This window comes from Acipenser ruthenus, chromosome 2 (assembly GCF_902713425.1).
Source record: "Acipenser ruthenus chromosome 2, fAciRut3.2 maternal haplotype, whole genome shotgun sequence".
Classification (NCBI taxonomy): domain Eukaryota; kingdom Metazoa; phylum Chordata; class Actinopteri; order Acipenseriformes; family Acipenseridae; genus Acipenser; species Acipenser ruthenus.
Genome location: NC_081190.1, coordinates 34,369,127 through 34,386,940, shown reverse-complemented (window position 1 = coordinate 34,386,940; position 17,814 = coordinate 34,369,127). Strand labels below are relative to the sequence as shown.

The 17,814-nt window shown below is 39.0% G+C and overlaps 1 protein-coding gene across 1 annotated transcript in view; it reads right to left on the bottom strand.

Moving 5' to 3' along the window:
- The window catches only part of LOC117409648 (E3 ubiquitin-protein ligase KCMF1), a 48,789-nt gene that overhangs the window by 18,747 nt on the left and 12,228 nt on the right, over positions 1-17,814 (bottom strand). Inside the window, exon 2 of the mRNA XM_034015960.3 lies at positions 6,906-7,073. Coding sequence (XP_033871851.3) covers positions 6,906-7,073 — 168 coding nt within the window. The remainder of the gene's footprint in view (positions 1-6,905; positions 7,074-17,814) is intronic.

Genomic DNA, 17,814 nt, shown 5'->3' with positions numbered 1-17,814 from the left:
CATAGAAATGGACAGCATCAGAGAGTTAATTGCAAGGATCAACCGCGATACTGCTGCTCAAATAGAGCGGACTGCGAGGTTGGAGAGATGGACGACAGAGATGGAGTGGGCACTGCCAAAGATTCAGGAGTGGGAGCAGGCTAACGCAGCTCCACAGACTCACAAGCTAGAGAAGGAGGAGCTGCTACCGCCGCTTCCGGAGCCCAGAGGGGAGGAGCCGCCCCTTCCGGAGCCCAGAGGGGAGGAGCCGCCGCTGCCAGAGCCCAGAGGGGAGGAGCCGCCGCTGCCAGAGCCCAGAGGGGAGGAGCCGCCAGAGCCCAGAGGGGAGGAGCCGCCGCTGCCAGAGCCCAGAGGGGAGGAGCCGCCGCTGCCAGAGCCCAGAGGGGAGGAGCCGCCGCTGCCAGAGCCCAGAGGGGAGGAGCCGCCGCTGCCAGAGCCCAGAGGGGAGGAGCCGCCGCTGCCAGAGCCCAGAGGGGAGGAGCCGCCGCTGCCAGAGCCCAGAGGGGAGGAGCCGCCGCTGCCAGAGCCCAGAGGGGAGGAGCCGCCGCTTCCGGAGCCCAGAGGGGAGGAGGTGAAAAGCATACCCCCACCACAGCCCCGACCACCACCCCTACAGTCCAGTTCAGGGCCGCTGCGTCCAGTCTCTCACCCCTTGCTCCTGGACACCCGGCCGGTTTTCCTGGACCTCCCTGTGCTGGGCCTAGAGCCCAGGAGTTTGCAACACTGGCCACAGCTCTGCCCCTGGTTCCCTGCTCCGCTCTCCCCGAGCACCCAGACGTCGCTGGGCTGCTGCCAGACGTCGCTGTCGCTCCCCCTGTTTGCTGCTTCGCTTCCCCTGGGTGATCGGACATCACTGCGCCGGTTCCCAGGAGAAGACCTCTGCCCATTGCTGCATCCTCCAGTGCCCCGGCCTACGCTCAGGTCGCCCCTGTCAAACCGTTGGGTTCCCTTGTCGCCGGTGTGTGGTCCTTACCTGGCCGGGCCGGCACGTGGACAGATCCACCCTCAAGTCCGCCCGTGGAAAAGGGCGAAAAAGGACATTCATGGACTCGAGGGTGGGTGGTTGTGTTTTAGGGGAGGAGGTGGCCGTCGAGTGGCCTGTGTCTTGAAAAGACAAGAGGGGGGATATGTAAGGCAGTGTGTTGTGTGAGACAGCAGGGAGGGGGTTAAAACCTCCCTGAAGGAAAAATGGCACCTTTTTGTATTTAGTTAATTAGTTTTGTTAATTGTTTTATTATTAATTATCCCCTGCACCTGGTAGCTATTGTAAATTAGAGCCAGGTGCAGGGTATTTAAGAGGAGCAGTCAGTTTGCTCAAGGCTGCTGAATAGAGGGAGGCAGAAAGAGGTGCTCTGCTTCCCAGCAGTCATAAAAGAGTAAGTGCTGTGTAAACCTGTGAGTTTGTGTCGGTGCCAGGTAAACGGCTTAGCCGTCCTGCAAGTTAGTCAGGGAAATTACCTGTTTAGTTAGAGCTCGTACAGAGCTAGGTGTTTGTTTTGTATTTTGTTTATTTTGTGTTTATTAAAAATTAGCGCAACCGCGCTTTGAAAACGCCATTTCTCTGTCCTGGGTCGTAATTTTAAAGGGGCACGAACCCGTGTTAGGTGAAACCTTTTCACAATATATATATATATATATATATATATATATATATATATATATATATATACACATATATATATATATATATATATATATATATACACATATATATATATATATATATATATATATATATATATATATACACACATACACACACACACACACATAAAGTTGGGGTCAAAGCAAAATTAAAACAAAAAATTGTTTAAATCCATAACCAGTCAGAGTAACAACCAATCAAGAGAAAAAACTACACAGATCACTAATAAAATGCAAACAATAACAGCAAACAAAAACAGTAAAAGACAAGGGGGGAAAAAAAACAAAAACAAACGGTTGAAGTTTCAGTATCCCATATAGCACTGCGCATGTCCCTGGTAGAGTCGACACACTAATCTATATCGGAGCATCTTGGTTGAAATCTCAGCCAAGAATTTGGACAAGTAAAACACATGCTCACAAATAATGGTTAAGAACATGGATGAGGCCTGCAGGGTTTCTATTGAGAACTATTCTGACATATTTCCTGCTTTCATAAAACTTGCAGCAATTACAATACCTGTATCTACTGTACCAGCAGAACAGGGTTTTAGCTGTCAGAAGAGGGTGCAGTGAGGATCATTTACAAAACTAAAAAATCGGGAAATCACCCCTCTAGCTAAGCGAATTGTTGACTATATCGGTCTCCTATTACAACCTTCGATTCAGCAATTTGATTAGTTTAATTGTCCCTCGTGTTTTTTTACTGCTGTTGGGCATAACTCATTCCAATATGCAGCTGCTCACGATTGGAATGAGTTGCAATCAAGGCTTAAACTTCCTGGTTTTATCTATGAGGGTGTTTTCTTTTCTAGGCTTGAAGCTATTTTACCTGTTTCATGTGCTTGTCAGAGCAGATGCTGATTTTATAAGGTTTTTTTTTTTAATTTTTTAATTTTGTATTGCTGCAATGTTTCTGTCTATGTATTGTTGTCTGTTGCATTTATGCTGTCTCTTGGTTTGAATTGAATCACCTAACAGCTGTGTGGTCCAGTGGTTAAAGAAAGGGGCTTGTAACCAGGAGGTCCCCGGTTCAAATCCCACCTCAGCCACTGACACATTGCGTGACCCTGAGCAAGTCACTTAACCTCCTTGTGCTCCGTCTTTCGGGTGAGACGTAGTTGTAAGTGACTCTGCATAGTTGATGCATAGTTCACACACCCTAGCCTCTGTAAGTCGCCTTGGATAAAGGCGTCTGCTAAATAAACTAATAATAATAATAATAATAATAATAATAATAATAATAATAATAATAATAACTATTTTAAATTGAAGCTCCTGAGAATTATTAACACTTATTTTGAAAGCACACGAGTCATTTTTTGACTTGGGTGCTAAAAGTAAAATTTAAAGAACTTTTAAAACAGCAAAACTGTAAATAGTTATGATGTTGACAGCTACCCGCAGACATTGGTACATGTTCGACAACACTGATTTTTACGTCGTGAACGGGGGATTTTCAAAGGAAAATGTTTCATGGTAAGCTTGTCTTTGTCTATTTCTACTACCATGATTTATACTGTGTGCTGGTTTTGCATGTTAATTTCGTTAATCTGAAATATTTACACTGGAAAATAATATAACTTGATGCAATATGTAAAAACACAGGTGTTATGGTTGAAAACGCAGATTTTGAGATGGTATGCTTTTTACAAATGCACATTTTTAAAGGCTAGTGCAACCTCTGCATCTCATTAAATGGTCATGTAAATTAGTTGTGTTACCGGAGTATCCCAAACATTACTTTATTTACTTTTCTTTCTTGCCGTCTTTAGAAAATAATTGGCAAACATCGGAAGGCATTTGTAGCTCGGTCGATACAGTATTTGTAATTCTAGCACAACGCTCTTAACTTGCTCTTTTACTTTGAAGACTCCTGCACAGATCCAATCCCATCAGTAAACACTCCCAGGGGGCTGGGCTGGGGGGAGAAGGTGAGCTCAAATCGCATGCAGTTTCAGAGTCAGACCTGAGGGGAGCAGAAGCTCTGCGCTTAATGCCAAAAATAATTGCCGATTCCAAATTTAATAAAAAGTAAAAGCTTTCCTTCGCTTAAACACTTTACACAAAAACGATGCACAGGCTCGCCTATCGATAGTTGTCAAACGATACGATGCATCCCCTCAGCCTTAAATGTTAAGTTTAATTTTGCTTGCCAATTGTGCCACAATTAGTATGGAGGGCTATAATAATGAGAAGCTCCTTCAACCTCAGTCCTACTGCAGTATTAACATCTGAAGATTCCAGTTGTACATTTCTTACTATTGGTAGTTGTTGGACATTAGGAACGAACAAAGCTACAGTAGGGGCACTAAACAGTGGGACAACGCGATATACTAAAAGTAATACGGCTCTTTTAGTGCTTTCGTCACTGACACTCACTTCCTCAGAGATGGTTGCTTCTCGGTTCCAAACAACATGGCACTTTCAATGTTTACAGCGCTCACTTTTTTTTTTTTTTTTTTTTTTTTTTTAAAAAGGGAACAACTATAAAAAATGAGAAAACTCAAATCAGGGAAATGTCAATCATTCTTATATGATGGTACACTTGGTGTCTTGAAAGCCAAAGTTAATGCCAGTATGAAGGCTAAAACTTACGATGTTGAGGTAAGTTTCCCGCTAAATTGACTCGCAGACTACCGTTTGATATAAAAGGATTTAAAAAGAACTATTTTTAAAACAAGAACAGTAGTAGATAATATTAATGAAAAAGGATGTGAAATAGCTGACACCGATTTATTATTCTGCAATACATTAACAGTTTCACTTCGTTGTTCTCTGTATGGACACATTACCTCCAAATATTGTAAATGTACTGTCATATATTTTGTTTAAATAAAAAGCAAAAGCCTTTATGCGAAAGTTGAAATGTGTTTTTATTTAAAGGTGTAGTGCCCCATAACGTGGTTACCGTTTAAGCTCATGTTGAAAATAATCCTAGGAAACTAGGTTATCACAGGTATTTTAGTTGCTTCCGAGGGAATGTAACATTAACGTGTTCTGAGCGGAAAACCTTTGTTCAATTGATATCCTTGTTATCACGAAGCAGATTTACAATAGTCTATTGCGAAGAAGAGGCCTGAATAATAGATACATTAATTAATAACAAGCTTAAATTGTGTATGAATGATTAAGGTCACCATAAAATCTGGAATGGCTCAAATTGCTATGATATGGGCGTTTTATTTCCATCCTTGAATTGTTACATTTTTTACAGATATGACTAACAGATGACAAGGGTGTTCAGACTACATTTTTCAGTTTTCTTTCTGAATGGTGGTTGCAGTCTGCCACAAAACACTGCACAGTGCTGTGTATTAGCTATACTTTGATTTATATTAAAATACAACCTCTTCCTATACAATTTTACAGATGCTTTAAAAACGCACCAATTACTTTTACTCACCTGTTTGTTCAGAACCACCTAGCAACAATCACCACGGATGTGACGTCACACTAAAGAAGCATATGGAAACCAGCAGTTTGGGGTGTGTTCATGCTTTCATAACCTCTCAAAAACTTTCCTTTCTGGTCGGCAAAAGAATGACCTGCCGCTTTATTTATTTTTTTTTATCAATGCAATATTTCCATCTGTCTAGATGTTAATCTATTGTCTGGTAAACAACCAACACAATACACTTGTGCCTTCTTTTGATCTAACGTTTCACAGCATGCACATGAATTGGTTGATTGAAACCAATGCAGGGTGCCCTATAATAATTATGCTTCCAGGCCACAGTAGATTTCTCAGCTAGTTTCTTGAACCTACTGTTTTGACTATCAAAAAGCACCGTGTACTTTATCTCCATGCATTTCAGTCCTGCAACCACAAGGGGGCTTACACAATGCACACAAATCAGTCACAAACACACTTGAAATAAAATGATTATACTTCTTTCTTACTTCATAAATGTCAGATAACTGTTTTGGAACTGCAATTTAATTAAGGTTACAGCAGGTTCATAAGATAATGGCCGTGTCAAAATGCAAATGTGACATGAGTATGCAAGGTATAAATGCAGTGTTCCCCCTCTATAGCCAAGACTGGTTCCACGGTATAAAGAGTGTCTGCTAAAAGGGAGGGGACTTATTAATTGACAGTACATGTCAGTCAGGTACAGTAACTTGTAACATCTATTATTCAATCCACTAGGTGAACCCTCATCTTTAACCCTACTTCTTCCTCAGTTGTTCTCTCGAATGGGGAGAAGTGTAATAGGGTTTCATCAAGTAGGTGGTGCCAAAGAGCTAGCACCGCTTTGTAACGAGGCAAAAAAAAGCATTTTAGAAGGGAGCATTACTAAGGATATGATTGTCACAGCACAAATGTAAAAATCACTGCACAGTCATGGCTAAAATATACAATTTCACGGAATGATCACAGCTACACAGATTTGAACTTAAAATATATCAATGCAATATATTGTAATTTGTGCTAAATAAACATCTATTTAATGTGTTTTAACACACACAATACCTTTTCAAAGCCACCGTAACAAGAATATGCTTCCCTTTTCATTTCGACATGTATTCCTTGTCCGATGTTAAAAATAATCTCAATACTGAGATGTCGTTTTTAAAATAAATGTTCCGGTTATAAATTGAGAATTTTACAACTAAATCCTTTTCGTTAATGCTTAGTTAAAAAGCTGAGGATTTGGTATTAGAAGATATACATTACAAGTTCACTTTTGATGTGATGTCTGTCATCCTTGAGTACATTGTTAAAACATTAGAAGGATTGTTCTGCATCTACACTGTTGATAGGTACTGTTAAGCACCGCAGGGGAACTACTGCAGGAGCTGCAAATCAGGGTTTCATGTTTCTCCAAAACTGTACATCGTCCTCCCTTTAGGTTTTGCAGAGGTATATTTTCTGCACAAAAGGCTTAATTTAATTTGAAAAGTGCGTTTCTCCTTTAAAAGCTTGCTCTGCTACTTGCTTAGAACTTAATGCCAACACTTTTTGTAGTTCTGTGCAAGTATTCCCCTTTATCTGACGTTTGCTAACAGCTTTAACTTTATACTGCTGCCAATTAAAAAAACATGTACTGCTCACTTCCTATTTTCACGCGGAGTGGAAACAAATGGCAAAATTCACGGGTTCCGTTAAAGTCGTGACCACCAGGTTATAATCGTATCCTTAAATCACCTGGAACCAGACAGAATTTAACAAGGGGCAGGTAGTCCACGAAAGTCCCGCCCTGAGCACGGCTCGGATCACCACCGATTGATTCGTTTTTAAACATCAGGATACTTACCAAAATCTACCCTTGTTAATATACACTGCATTGGATGCTCCGTTGTGTGTCTCGTTGTGGTGGCTCCACTTTCATAACAAGATGCACACAGGTCGTAGTCGTAGCAAATTAAACACTTGTATCTGCGACCTCGGAAGTTTCCTTTTAAACATGCATCACAGCTGACACCTGCAAAACAGGAGAAAGGGGAAAACTCAATGCACGGTTTCAGATGGTCAACTGTTCAAGCAATCAAATAAGCCTAAATTAGATTACCACACCTTCCCATAGTTGTAGGGATCACGGCTGGATATTCGAGACAAATCTTTTGACTTCCAGTCCACAGCAAAAACCAACAGGTTGCTGGTCCTCTTGTCCACACAAATCATTCTTTGCATTTGTGATTCACTGCCAAGGCTCCCTTGACAGTCTTGATGTCAGTACCAGTTACAGCAGACACCCTAGCATCAGTTAAAGTGTTATCAAAAATAACTTTGTTGGCTTAAAACACATGCGACTGGCATGCTATTTTACAAAAGTGTACCGATTGGGCCAGAACACGTGTTACTATGCTGGTTTGCTGTAGCCCGTCCCAAGTTTAACTCAATATCTCTATCTAAACTATAATTACAGTCAAATAAACAGGATATGCTTACAGGATGGACTTATTGACATTGCAAGTCCTGTTCCATCTGGACTTGGATATATTCTTGTAAATTAAAAACAATGTCCCTTCCTTATCCTGAAGTACCTTGGTCTGTTACAAAATACAAACCTTTAACAAAAAGTGTCACTCAATAATTTAAACATGCTTTTATATTCATGTGCCGGTGTTCCCTTGGAATACATTCCTTGGAAAGTGGTAGTCCTTTTAAATGCTTCAGGAAAAATCTAATATTTAAAAGGGATTACAACTACAGTGCTGCTCAAGTTCTCTTTTTTTGTAATATAAATTAAGTGCTTCACTTGTCTACATAAACCTGCCAACTTCCTGCAATTCCACTTTGTGTTGCACTAGTGTGTGTTCATTTTAAAGGAAAAAAGTTCAGATCATGTGCAAAGTATCAGCAAAACTGACCCCCTTTCCACATTGTCCATCTCCAGAAAAACACCTTTGTTGAAAACTAGATGCTAATTTGCAATGGAAAGTCAGCTACAGAGCTGTACAGGAAGAAGCAGGATTCTGTGACCCACATTACTCTTGCCAGTTAACATTACTGAGGTCATGGGGTCCAGCTTGATATGCCTGGCACAACACTGCTGCCGTCATGGAGACTATACCAGCACTTAGCAACTGCAGGCCGAAAAATGGACTGCATGTGTAAATTACAGAGCAGATGACAGAAACAGATACAGTGGCCACCAATTGCACCATACAGGGCTATTTCGGGCAGCCGTTTATATCGGACAAACAGCGTTTGCCGTTCCCACTGATTTCAATAACAAAGGCATCGTTTATACCATGTTAAGCACGCCGTATATGTCGGGCAAACTCAGCTGTTTGGATCTCATTATGTGCCATTCACATAGATTTAAATGACAAACGCACTGCTTTATACTGTAGTAAGCTAAAAAATAAAAAAACAGACAACAGTCTCATTATATTCTGGAAACACCACAGCTCAGCGCTACAATATGTAAATAAATCCTGACACTCCCCGCAGGCGAACAACTTCCGTCTCGATCTCCTGCCTGTCAGCGAATGCACGCATCCACACGGCTATGTTAATGTCACAAGCATTAATACCCTGTATCTTTCTAAACAAGGGATTTAGGGGAGCGCCCGAATAGAAGCCTAATCTCAAAATACATTAATATAGTACAGTACTTGTTACATCTGTGTATAACGGTATTTAAAAACAGGATTAATTTATCCGACTTTTTACATATCCGTCCTTACTCTGGTCCCACCGCAGTCGGATATGCGATGGATTACTGTACTTTATTACATTCATAGGTTTTAATACATCTTCATTAGTGTAATGAGTGTCTTAAAACATTTTTAACCGCACACATGCTTGTTTGTTTTGATTACTGTACTGGTGATTGGGGGACATTTTGAATGTCAGGTTATTGTGTTGGTGTTTATACCGTCCATTGCTTACTGCTGTTGAAACATGTTAACACAAACTCGCCCGTTCTAAGCGTTGGCGACTATCATGCTTTTATTAAAATGGATTTCAAGACATCAAATGGGATGGGCAGCTTCACAGCAGGTCAAATATATTCCTGATACTAAACAGAACACAGACCAAGATAAATGAATGGAGATGCATCTGATCACAGTGGTTCACTGTCTCAGATGTTTAGAAAAAGAGTCCACAATGATCAGCAGGTTAATGAAAAAGGCATTCTATTAGGACAGCAGGGCTCCAATGGTTGCCAAATCCAACTGTTTGCTGCCACTTTAGGAGCAAGTTGGTTGCTACCATGATCAGCTGCTTAAAATACAACAGCTTGTTACAACACTAAAGTGATACTACAGCAGTGACCTGCTTTGTACTCACTTGTTTAGCATTATGCTGCTGAATGGTTAATCTATGCAGCTTGCTGATAACAAATGAAAACATTCTGCAAGCATACGACAATATATTTTTGATATTTTGATATCTGATAAAAAAAACCTATGAACCACCCTGACACAAACATGTATCTGCAGAGCTTGGACCACCTTCCCAGCATAAATGAAGGAGTGCAGAGACCATTGCTATTTAAGGCTAGGCTGAAGACTGCTTTTATTTTTTAGGCTTATTAACAATGTCCCCACCCCAAACAACCACTCCAACAACTACCAAATAAACAGGACGATACATTTAATAAAGCAATACATTTGAGACTAGCAAGGCACTAGGAGTCTACAAAACTCAAGATCATTGCCTATTCAACACATTCATGTTACAGATTGGTCAAGGTTACTTGACTATATTGCGAAATCTTATCGCACAGACTTTATCAAACTTAGAGTTCAGACTATGTGCAAGATAAGTTAAATCCTATTAGAAATCAAATCAAGTCATCGTGGCTATGCCTTCATCATGCAAATCAAGTCACACCAGTATTACAATCTGACGACACGTTCTGGCAAAATTGAGCTACAAGGAGTATTAAATTGAAAGGCTTAAATAGTGTGTATACAATCTACGTTAATAAAAGTTTACGCAAGCGCATTCTCGGACTCTAGTTAATGAAAAACAGCGACATGGGAAAGTATGTATACTCAGACTAAAAATAAATGTAAGGACTGGTGGGTTCCATGAATATTTTTAGAAACTTAAAATGTGTCGTTTTTTTGTGTAAAATGCAAAGGAAAAAATGGAATACATGAAAAAATAGAACATAATACAGATTATGGCGTATCTTTTCTGTATTCAAATTACTAATTAATACTGCTTCGTATCGTCTTTAATTTAGAAATTGCTTCACATTTTTCTCTTTTGTCTCACTTGGTATTATGGTATCTATATAATGTGACATTGTTCGTTTTTGTGCCTGAAATATAATTTCTGTTTCATTGGTGTCTGGTTCTGTCTTAATTCCACCATTTTTTTCTGTGTGTAAATATTGCAAAACCAAAACGGAGTTTGCTTAAATATGTGGACTATATTACTTTGAAAATTAATTACAAATACATTATTTTGTAATTACTTTTCATACACAAGTAACTTTTACTTGCTCTTTAAATCCTAAATGCCTAAAATCATAAAAAAATGAACAAAGTAATACATTTATTTTGAATTTTGGGTCCCTATTAAGGTACATATTTAGGCCCAGGATATGCAGGATTTAGACCCCTACAAAACCCTGAAATTCGATTTTGGTGGGGGGTGTTGCCACTTGCACCCACGCTGGGGGAGGACCCCCATACCCCTCTGCCTTCTACTTGGGATTTCTAGCCTCCTACTTTAAATGAAAATGAAAAGCCTGGGCCTGTACCTTGGGAGTCAGTTAATGTACTGGCAGTCTGGATTCAGACCACGATGCGCCTATTGACTACCTCTGCAATAAAATCTTGTCTTTATTCAGACAGTAAGTTTCAAACAGCCGTCATTGCTACCAATAACTTCCTTCAGTCTTGAGCTGAATGAAAAAGGCAGAGCCTGATGTAATTCAGAGGTCCGCGTTGAACATGCAACTACCACAGCACTGCTGTGCCTATATGGGCGTCAGGATGGGGATGTCACCAGGGTGTTAAGATAAGCCTTGCTTTAGACTGACAACACATGCTGCAGTGCAACTACAGTCATTTATTTCGTCACAGTAAAGCTGATCTGGAAGGGAATCAGGAGGAGCAAAGTACATGTCTAGCAGGAGACTCCTTGGGAACTACAGCATTGTAAGTGAGGGGATGAGAGCACAGTATGTTCCAATGAGGATTATGAATTCTGAAACCATTTGTTTACACAGGAAACACTCCACTTTGATTAGGAGCAACAGAATGATTCAATCAGATGGAGAAAAAACAAACAAAAAAACAGCATGCAATTCCAGAACTACCCCCAACAAAACCACTTTTGCTTGTTTTCAAGTATTTAAACTCATGCATCGATCAAATGGAATTTAATGCAATCAAATACAGTAAATCAGTGGGTAAGTAAATATTGCACATTAACTATAAAAATGCATCAGTACGTTTGAGAAATACAGGGTGGTATCACTAAACTACAAGGGTGGGGGGGGGGGGGGGGCAAGCTTTCTTGCAGAAAATACATTTGAATGCAAAGTGAACCATGCTCCCATGATAATCATTGAAAAGGGTATATTATTGCTGTAAATCCTCTTAATTCCAAGTAAACTCACATTAAATTAAATACTTGTGCAATTAGGCACTCATTTCATGTGGGGAAAATATACAAAAAGGTCACTTGTTACTGTGTCAGACTATAGTTTAAATATCAGGACACACCTTTACAGTAACTTTACTGAACCCTGCCCCCTCCCCATTCTCTGTAAACATAATAATCAACCTATTTAATATTCAGTAACAGTAAAATCAATCTTTTGTTTAGGTGCCAAAAACCAAAAAACAGCTAATAAATCAACACGGTACAACTAAATCCACGCTAATATCAACCTCCACTGACAACGTGACAGAACAGGAACAGTATGAGCCATGAATTGCATCTCAATTGCACCATCCTGAAGGTTGAATCACACAACACAGCAAGGTCACTCCCATTCCCCTCCAGGAGAGCACAATAGTTATACTGTACTACAATGTGTGGCCTCCAATACAGAACTGCACATAAAGTGCAAAAAAAAAAAAAGAATTTTGATTTTTCAACCAGTGTACTGTATCTATGTAATAAGTGGCTACTGCAGCTGTAAACAATTTATTTTGAAAACACAAATTGTCAACAAAAAGGATAAGGCCAAAATGGCCTTCTGCTCAATTTCTGGCCACAGAAAGAAACACCACTTTAACTTAACTATTTATTTATTTATAAAATGTTATTTTTGTCAAATAAGCAACCTAGATTTGAGCCAGCGAGGACATAGCTCCCTGCACTGAAGCCAGGCATTGGCTTTTATCCCTATTCCGTCCATGAGACTGTTTTTTGTTCAATTTAAATAGCATATATTTTACTCGGTTTAACTAAACTCAGAAATGTCATTTTTGCATGTAACATACAAAATGCAGAGCTGCTGTGTTGCATTAATGGATTAACTGAAAAAACTAAAACATATCTATCACAAGATGGACACGAGGATAATAAAAACGAATCCAATGTAGAATAGCATTTCCTACAGTTTTGGTTTCAATGTGGTAAATACATAAATTAAAATAAGGAGATAGCGGTAACTGAAAACATTCAAGTTACTTACAGTAAACCAGGGGTGTCCAATCCTGGTCCGGGAGGGTCGGTGTCCCTCCTGGTTTTTGTTCCAACTGTGTTCTAAATTAACTTAATTGGACCAATTATTATTCTAATTAAGCAATTTAGGGTACAGCTGGAACACAAACCAGGAGAGACACCGGCCCTCCAGAACAAGGATTGGAGACCACTGCAGTAAACATTTTTTTTTTAAACCTGAAAGAAAAAACACTTGTACACACAGTAAACATTTCTAAAACTACCGACCTAAAAAAATTCAGGTTTTGCCAATTTGTTTTGCAGTGTGTGCAAATTTTCTACTTTGAGATGGCATTATTACACATGGTACAAATCCATGCGACTGAAAGCATGGTTTGTTGTTTGTCTTTTCCTGCTGATGTGACTTAAACATGCAAATCAAGTAATCGTGTTATTGTTAGGATCCAGACACTTTCTAATACAGGCATCTCTAGTTGCTAGAGCTGAAAGGGCACTGTGACCATAATGGCCGTGAAGAGACATACATTTGGAGGGGAACTGCGGCAAATGCCACATGGCCAGCGTTCATTTCGAGCCCTGATCTGATAACCATTTAATTTGTGTAAGATAGTTTGAACCCGAGCCTTAACACAGTAAAAATGAAATTATACTCCCGACATTACATTTAAAACAACCTGTGCTTTATGTCTTTTTGATGATGATGTCGGACAGGAAAGTGAAAATTGTAATGTCAGACCTGGTCCGACACAGGACCGCAAAGGGTTAATGGTGTGCCAATGAAAATGGTTATCCATTGCATCAGAGTTCCAGCCTACCATTATTCCACAGCAGTGACGAGAGCACGTTGTTGCTGCAAGCAGCAGCTATTAAAATGAATAGCAACAATACATTGACTAATACCGACACGCAAGTTCTACCTGACAATAGGAACAAAATGGATCAGAGTACCATGGAACAGCATGTTTAGGGCCCTACGAAATCTGTTTTTTTATTATTTAACGGTAGCTAGCAAGTGAAGGGGCACGAGAGGCAGCGCTTTTTTACAGTTTAAATCACGGTCATGTATGGTGGCCGTGTGGTGCAAAAATAGTTTTTTCATGCGTTCCCATGACGTGTGTTTCTTGAAGCCTCTTGTCATACAAACACTGTGCTATTTCAATGTACTTTTTAAAATCTATACATATATATTTTATTTGTCTAAACCGATTTTGTGGTAAATGTCCTCAGGTGCCTAATTCCGTTTTCTTCTTCTGAATTCCACGATTCAGTCCATGTTCTCTCATGAAAATGTAGGTTACCTTACCTTGCACTAGTCATTCAATTCTAAATGTCAAAAAAATAAACTTCCATAACCTCCATTCTGTCTGCATCAGCATTGCCCATGGAAATATAAATCATAAATGTATTTGTATTATGTCTTGACTAATAAATGTAAGCACATGTATTCATTTTCAATTTAGGCAGCTCACAAAGTCTGTATTAGGCAAGAGACACAAATACATAAAAATATCTGCAACACAATTTGGGTTGCCTGAAGCATTCCCCCCCCCCACCGCCCCCCCAAAAAAATCCCTCAATGTGCTTGGCCACATGGAAAACGCAAGGTTATCACAATGAGTTAGTATTTCATTTTTAATCCCAAATAGCCAAGTTACCAGAATCGCAACCTTAGATATCAGGAGTGCCAATCACAAAGAAGACTCAGCAACATTCGAGCAGTACAGGAAAGCTCTCTCTCAGATCACATCACCTTATTTAAAAATAAATCCCACCATAAAAGCTTGATAGTAAACATTCACCAAGGTTTAACTTTCCTCCCATGAAAAAAAACGCTTTATATAATGCTACTTCTAAAACACACTCACCAATAAGTGTGTGCCTTTCCTAATGCCTTTGGTAAAGCACAAACAAAATGTTAATTTGTTGGGATGGGAAATTTACATTTTTAAAAAATCAGCATGTTGTGTCCAAAGTGCAATTATGAAGATATTAGCCACTTGGTCTCTTGTATAGTATATGACAGCTATAGGAGGGGAAAATTAAAAAAAAACACACACACAAATAATTCTACAGAAAATACAGGATACAGGTACCTCTTACAATATGAGCAGAGCAACACCAACAATTCAATCCAGAGCGCTCCAAAACAATTTTCCCATTGGGGGTCCAGGACTCTCAACTAAAAAAAACTGAAGGCCCAGAAGAAAATGTTGGGGGTGCCAATAAAGTACAAATTCTTAATGTTATGGTACACAAATGTTTCATGTACTCAAGTTGATGACTTTTTTTTAAATGGAGAAATTACTCTTTACACAATTTGCATTACTTCTTACTTACAATTCTTGTTGCCCAAAAATACTGTAATAATGTATCTTAAAGAAAATGTTTGTCATTAAACATGGTCAAAGTTGCAGAAGCTTTGTCACAATGTATGCTTTTCAGATCAGCTGCATTAAACTGTGCCTGACAGAGTAGCAATGATGAAAGCAGGTTTGATGACAATCATACAGCATGTAATGACTGCCTTATTGGGCTAATATTTAATGGCGAAACAGAAAGACTACAGGACTATTTCAGTACAAGTCTTTGATTCACATAAGCAAGTCAGACATGCCATAACATATGACTGACAGCGACCTTGCAGCAGTCAGTATTGATTAGGCCTATTTCTGCCACCTCAGTATTTAATAGTGCTGGGACGACAGGATTTTCATGTTTGGATATTCGCTCAATTTAAATATTTGTTTGTATATTCGTTCTTTTTTCAAAAAGTAATAAAAGCCATTACATTGCTCTGAACGCAGGCAGGGACAGCATTGCAGCAGCGGCAGGGGTCGTGGCCGTGTGTGTGCCTTTATTTTACAGCAAGACCTTACAATATGCAACAAGTTAAAATAGAAAAATATCCCAGGAGTAAAGAATAAGTTGTGTAGCACTTACTTTACCCCAGTGAATTAACTGTAAAATAATAGGACGCCAAGTAGCAGTTCAAGTTAAACGTTGTTTCGTTTATTCTCGAAATATAGTACATAAAGTTGACACTGCACTTTATTATTTTTGCTTACATTCCTTGCCATTGCTGTTTCTTCATAGTAAACTTGTGCCTTTGTGTAGCTGAACAAGCAAACAAAAAATGAAATGTAACTTTAAACACTTCATATAAAACAAAACATGGAAATGGCATTGTGAAGTGAAGGGGGGAAAAAAAACACACCATTTTGGTTTTCCTTTACTACATTCCACATAAAGTCACAAGAAAACATATAATATATACAGTCTATATAAAAATCACTGCAACATTTTCAGGAAGTTGGGTACTGTTTAAGCGAGGAATTTCAGAATGTGAAGTGCTTGCCTTTTTTCTATCCCATGAGATTCTGTCTCACTTTAAAGCAGCACAACGCATTTTTGTCCCAGATGGCTTTCCATAGATACTATACGTGCGCGAGCATAATCTGGTTTGTTTACTTTTTACTGTCTAAAACTTTTAATAGAGGCTCAAGAGCTGCTGTGTTGATTCTTTTTTTTTTGTTATTATTAGTATTCTCTATCTATCTATCATCTCTCTCACACAGAGCTTTTTCATTTGCCATTTTTTACTGTGGTAAATACGTGCAAGGTATTTTTGTCATTTCGAATACAAACATTAGATTTTTGTATCCAAATACATGCCAAAAAAATATTCATTCGAATATTCTGATATTTGTCCCAGCACTAGTATTTAATGCAGTGGATCTGAACGAAGAAAAAATTGAATGTTGTCAAATTAAATCGTCAAATCCTCTGAAACTCATTGCACTATTTACAGGTTTCAGGGTGTTTCAATAAAGAACGTGAGCTGGCTGAAAACAAATACCTTCCTCTAAAAAGGCAAAGGATTTATAAAAGTAGGTTGGGCTCTCATCAAATAAAACACCTAAAAGATCCAGCACCAATTATAAATAACCTCTGGTCTTCATATGGGGACATATGGAGGATGCAAATGAAAGATAGCCTCATATGAGGATGCCATTTGTTTTCATACATGTAAGGGTAAAAGGTTGCCAGCTTTTCCATAACATGTCTTCAGAAGAAGTAGCATTGCACTCTTTCTGGCTGATTAAATAACTTTCGCACGCACACACTGAAATCTACACAGCAACAGCACTTCATTTTGACCCAGAAAACCAAGCATGTCCAAAAGCCTGCCAGTCAGTTTTCACTAGACAGGCAATATTGTTCTTGCATCACCCATTTCCATTTTTAACTCTTTTGGGAAGGCATGACAGACACTACAATGAAGAGTAAAGTCATATACATCTAGCCACATTTTCCATACAAACCAGTGTGAAAGGACTGTTTTATTTGCACAGCAGTGATGAAATGAAACTCGGCAAGAAAAATTGAATTCTTTTTTTTTTTTTACAATCTTTGTCAATGCCTTTGATATTGTAATGGCTTAAAGTAAACCTATGTTCCATTAAATTAGGTGAGCTCTTCTGTTTCACAACAGTTTCTGACTAACAAAATACTTCCATAAATCTTCACTGCCATTCACTATATGGGTCTCAAATGTTCAGTTTTTAAAAGGAAACACAAATTGTAGAAAACCTGTAATTTCATTTTAAAACATGGCATCTGGTACTATACTTGGTAAAGGAAATCAGTTTGTAAGGCATTCTTTTAGACTGTCTTGCCTTTCCTGGGTCATTTCACCTGGAGAGTGAAACTGTCCCCACAAATTCAGAGGCTTCTTTCCCATCAGTAAATAACAAGCTGATTAGTCCAATGAATGACATGCTATTTATGATGTTAAATAGAAAAAAAATTGCAGTGGTGTTTGTAATGGTGACTATAAAATTATAACTCTTAAAAGATTGAACTAGAGCAAGTCACAATTTCTAAATATCTTGGTATATGGTTGGATAGTGCATTAACTTTTAACACACATATTGACAATCTACAAGTTAAAGTTTAGGCTAGACTTGGTTTTTTATATTGCAACAAATCTCGTTTTACTCATTCTACGAAGCACATTCTAATTCAGACGTCGGTTCTCCCCATTCTTGATTATGGTGATGTCATTTATAAAATGGCCTCCAGAATCGCTCTTAGGAGGCTTGATGTCTTGCACCATT